Source organism: Amborella trichopoda, chromosome 2 (assembly GCF_054954075.1).
Source record: "Amborella trichopoda isolate Santa Cruz 75 chromosome 2, AtrichopodaSantaCruz75HAP2 v2.0, whole genome shotgun sequence".
Lineage (NCBI taxonomy): Eukaryota > Viridiplantae > Streptophyta > Magnoliopsida > Amborellales > Amborellaceae > Amborella > Amborella trichopoda.
Window position 1 is genome coordinate 46,787,992 of NC_142337.1, and position 3,586 is coordinate 46,791,577.

Below are 3,586 nucleotides of genomic sequence, written 5' to 3' on the forward strand. Positions count from 1 at the left end.
TTTGCTCTGGTCATTGGAGTTGCTACAAAATAAAAAATAAAAAATACAAAATACAAAATACAAAATACAAAATACAAAATAAAAAATAAAAAATAAAAAATAAAAAATAAAAAATAAAAAACAAAAAACAAAAAACAAAAAACAAAAAACAAAAAACAAAAAACAAAAAACAAAAAACAAAAAATGAAAAATAAAAAATAAAAAATAAAAAATAAAAAATAAAAATAAATAGTAGAATTCCGTATCGACCACGGGATAAAGAGCAAGTGCATGGGGGTTGCCTGGAAAAAAAGAAACGCAATGAGAGATGGAAAACAAGCAAGTCAGGGTTTGGTTCCCAACCACACTGACCAAGCCAAAACCGTGTAGAGAGCACTATATCTCCGGTCCTCCAAGAAGGGGAAAATCATTTTTGGGCTAGTGGGATTCATATGGACCAAATGTCTGTGATAATGACCCTGAAGCCTCTCTCCCTCTCATCATCCTATTCTAAAAAAAAGCCTATTTTTAGTCAGTTGGACAGATTGAGAATGAAGAAGATCCATTCAAGTCTCAACTTATATTCGGATTAGGTCCACTCGCCACATTGAATTTTTTTTGGATTCGGCCGACCTTTTATTTTTTTAATTTTGTTCTCTATTTTTTATTTTTTTCGCCCCTCCAAACCGATCATTTGGTAGCTAGTCATTGGCGAGTCACACGAAGATGTGGGAGCTGCCTTTGCCTGGTTTCTAAGAATGTGATTTGGGCATGCTTTAAATCTATTTGAAGAAGTTCGATAGAATGCTTAACTGCTGATCAAAACCCTAATTCTGTGCTAAAACCGTGCGCTCTTAATAAACAATCCTAGCAGGCAAGTAATTTGAATCAGTTCGGTTTGATATTTTCTTGTGAAGCTTCATTCAAAATAATCTCAAACGTAAAATTAGTGTCCATATGGGTCCAAATTAAAGTTAAATAGGGAAATCAAGGTTAAATCGAGCAGTTGTTACATTGTACACACTGAAAAACTAAAAAAAGAAAATGAGATAAACAATTCAAGATTAATCAATGGAATTAGCGTTCGTATTTCTTCTTTGATTTCAATACAAAGAACAAGGATTTGGATTTCCCCAATAAAAAACTTTCATCAAGTAGTCTACCTCACAAATTCCTCCAACTCTTGGAACAAAGCTTCTTCAAGCCATCTCTGGCCGCCCTCCATTAAAGCAGGGCTTAATCTAACCATCAGCACACAAAACTCCATCTGATTAAGCCCACCATCGCCATCTGAATCCCCTTCTCTAACCATCTCCATCATCTCCTCATCGCTCAAGCACTCCAAGCCCAAAAAGCAAGCGTTTCTTTTCAAGCTCTCAAAAGTGATCAGGCCCTTGCTTTCATCCATCAAGAGCCTAAACCCGTTGCAAAGCTCCACCATGAACTTCTCTTCCCCCAATTTATCAGCCATTATTGGGAAGAAATCCTCGAATTCCAGAACCCCTCCTGCCATTGCTTCAAAGATTTTACTTTTATACGTAAGAGTTAGAGAGAGAGAGAGAGAGGGGATAGCGGTTGTGAATATGATGGGGCAGGGGGCGCGCGCCATTATATATAGACAGGGCTTAAAATGAAGAGTGAGAGAGAAGGTTCGGAAAGGGGTTCGAGGAAAGAGGGTTGGTGTTTAATGACAACCAGGCAGAGATTAGAGGCCAGGCCAGGCCATTGATTTTATTGTGGTGGATGCCAGTGTGATGCTGGTTTGCTCACTCACCTTCCGAGAAGATGTGTGTATACCGTGGCTTGTCATCAAAATAGACGACGCCCCTGAAATTGACATCATAAAATTCCTTTCTTTCCAGGACATGCCTCCTACCCGCTTATTGTAGAAATGCGGGATGGACAATAAATTTATATTAGAACTATAATTTGATCCTCATTTTTAGAGAATATATCATCTTTAACATGGAGATTATGAATATGAGAATAAAAAATAAAAAATTTAAAATTAAAATAATAATTATATTAAGATAACATTTCGACTGTTAATTACACTTGTTTTAAGATGGACTATCTATTTGCATCCATCTTTAGTATTGATGTTTTATACCTCTAGACCGCATAAAGTAAAAATGCGGTCCAACCCTTATGAAATAATTTTCTATTTTTTTAGGATATGGTTTTGGTGAGTCAGCCGATTCATCTATTATCGTGCGGTCCCTTGTCTATCTGATGTCCATCTCTAATATAGATGTCAAAAAATGTTACAACCGCTAAAAGTTAAAATAGAAGGTGAAGAACGGAATTCAAAAAATAAGATTTTTATTTTTTTTAAATAAAAATTTTAAATTTTAAATCTTTGTCATGGTTGAGATTATTAAACTTTAAAATTTTATATTGAAAATACATCATTAACATATATTTTGTAAGGAGACCGCACAAAACTAGTGTGAGTCTTGGGCCCTCTTTTTTTTTTTGCTAATAGTGTACTTTTCTTGGGGACTAAGTTATTTGGGATTCAGATTTGCCGGTCCATTCTTTCGCTTTCTGGTTATAAAGGTCGGCTGGGATAAAGAGGGGAAAAGATGTGGACACGTGCAGAAGTACACGACAAAAGTCAAGGTTAAAAATAAAAATGTAAAAATAAATGATCACAATTTATTTTACTTTTTCTTTTAATATTTTTATGATATGTTGACTAAAATTTGTAGGCGTCTAAACAATCCAATTAAGGTGTATCTTAAACCAGAGGTTCGGATCGGTGAATCGGCGGTTTGGATCGAGAATCGACCGAATCAGTTGGATTCAGTAATAAAAAATCTAGATAAATCATTATAAATATTGTTTTTTAGGAATCTAATAAGAAATGAAGTATTATATTATTAATTTTTATTTTTTTTTATCAATATGCGAATATTGAGATGTTCTTTCTCGTGATGAATTTATGTTAACCATTACATTTACATCACACAAAAGAAAAATCATGGAATTATCATGGATAAAATATATAATCATTCATGGACTACAATAAAAAATAAATAAAATCCATGAAAAAATGGCCACTAAAATCTCGAAAACCCTAATCCACTAAAAAAATCCCAAATTATTACAATCTAACTAACTATAATATTATATACTGAAATTGAAATTGTTGGTTTACATTTTATAATTATTTTACTATACAAATAATAACAAATCCAAAATATCATCTAATTTAAAATATATTATTGATAAGTATAAGAAAAAATATTACATTACGTAATTTTATGCAAATAAATTAATAAATAAAATACAAGATTTGGTTGTCAATGTAAAAATTATTAGAATGCATACAAATTTTTGAAATAACACTTCTATTTTTCAAAAATCTAATTTTTTAGGTTTCTAGAATAAATTTAGTGGAAGAGATTAATAGTAGAAAGAGAGAGAGATTTCAAATGGCTTCATTGTATGAAACCTATCTTTTAATTAATATTCCTTAATTTATGTTAATGACCGCATGTTTTAAAAATATAAATATAATTAGACCATTTATTCCTAAGTAAAAAAATAATTAACAATACACATTCATATATGAGAGAGAAAAAAAGAGCTAACATATTTCAAG

The 3,586-nt window shown here is 32.0% G+C and overlaps 1 protein-coding gene across 1 annotated transcript; it reads right to left on the bottom strand.

Moving 5' to 3' along the window:
* Positions 1-1,043: 1,043 nt before the first annotated feature.
* On the bottom strand, positions 1,044-1,564 carry LOC18428530 (calcium-binding protein KIC). The gene has a single exon (XM_011622986.3). The coding sequence runs from the start codon at positions 1,490-1,492 to the stop codon at positions 1,139-1,141; it is 354 nt and encodes a 117-aa protein (XP_011621288.2). The 5' UTR covers positions 1,493-1,564; the 3' UTR covers positions 1,044-1,138.
* Between the last annotated feature and the right edge of the window lie 2,022 nt (positions 1,565-3,586).

What these genes read in the sequence shown, in the direction of transcription:
- LOC18428530 (XM_011622986.3), bottom strand. Translation starts at nt 1,492, where the DNA reads ATGGCAGGAGGGGTTCTGGAATTCGAGGATTTCTTCCCAATAATGGCT.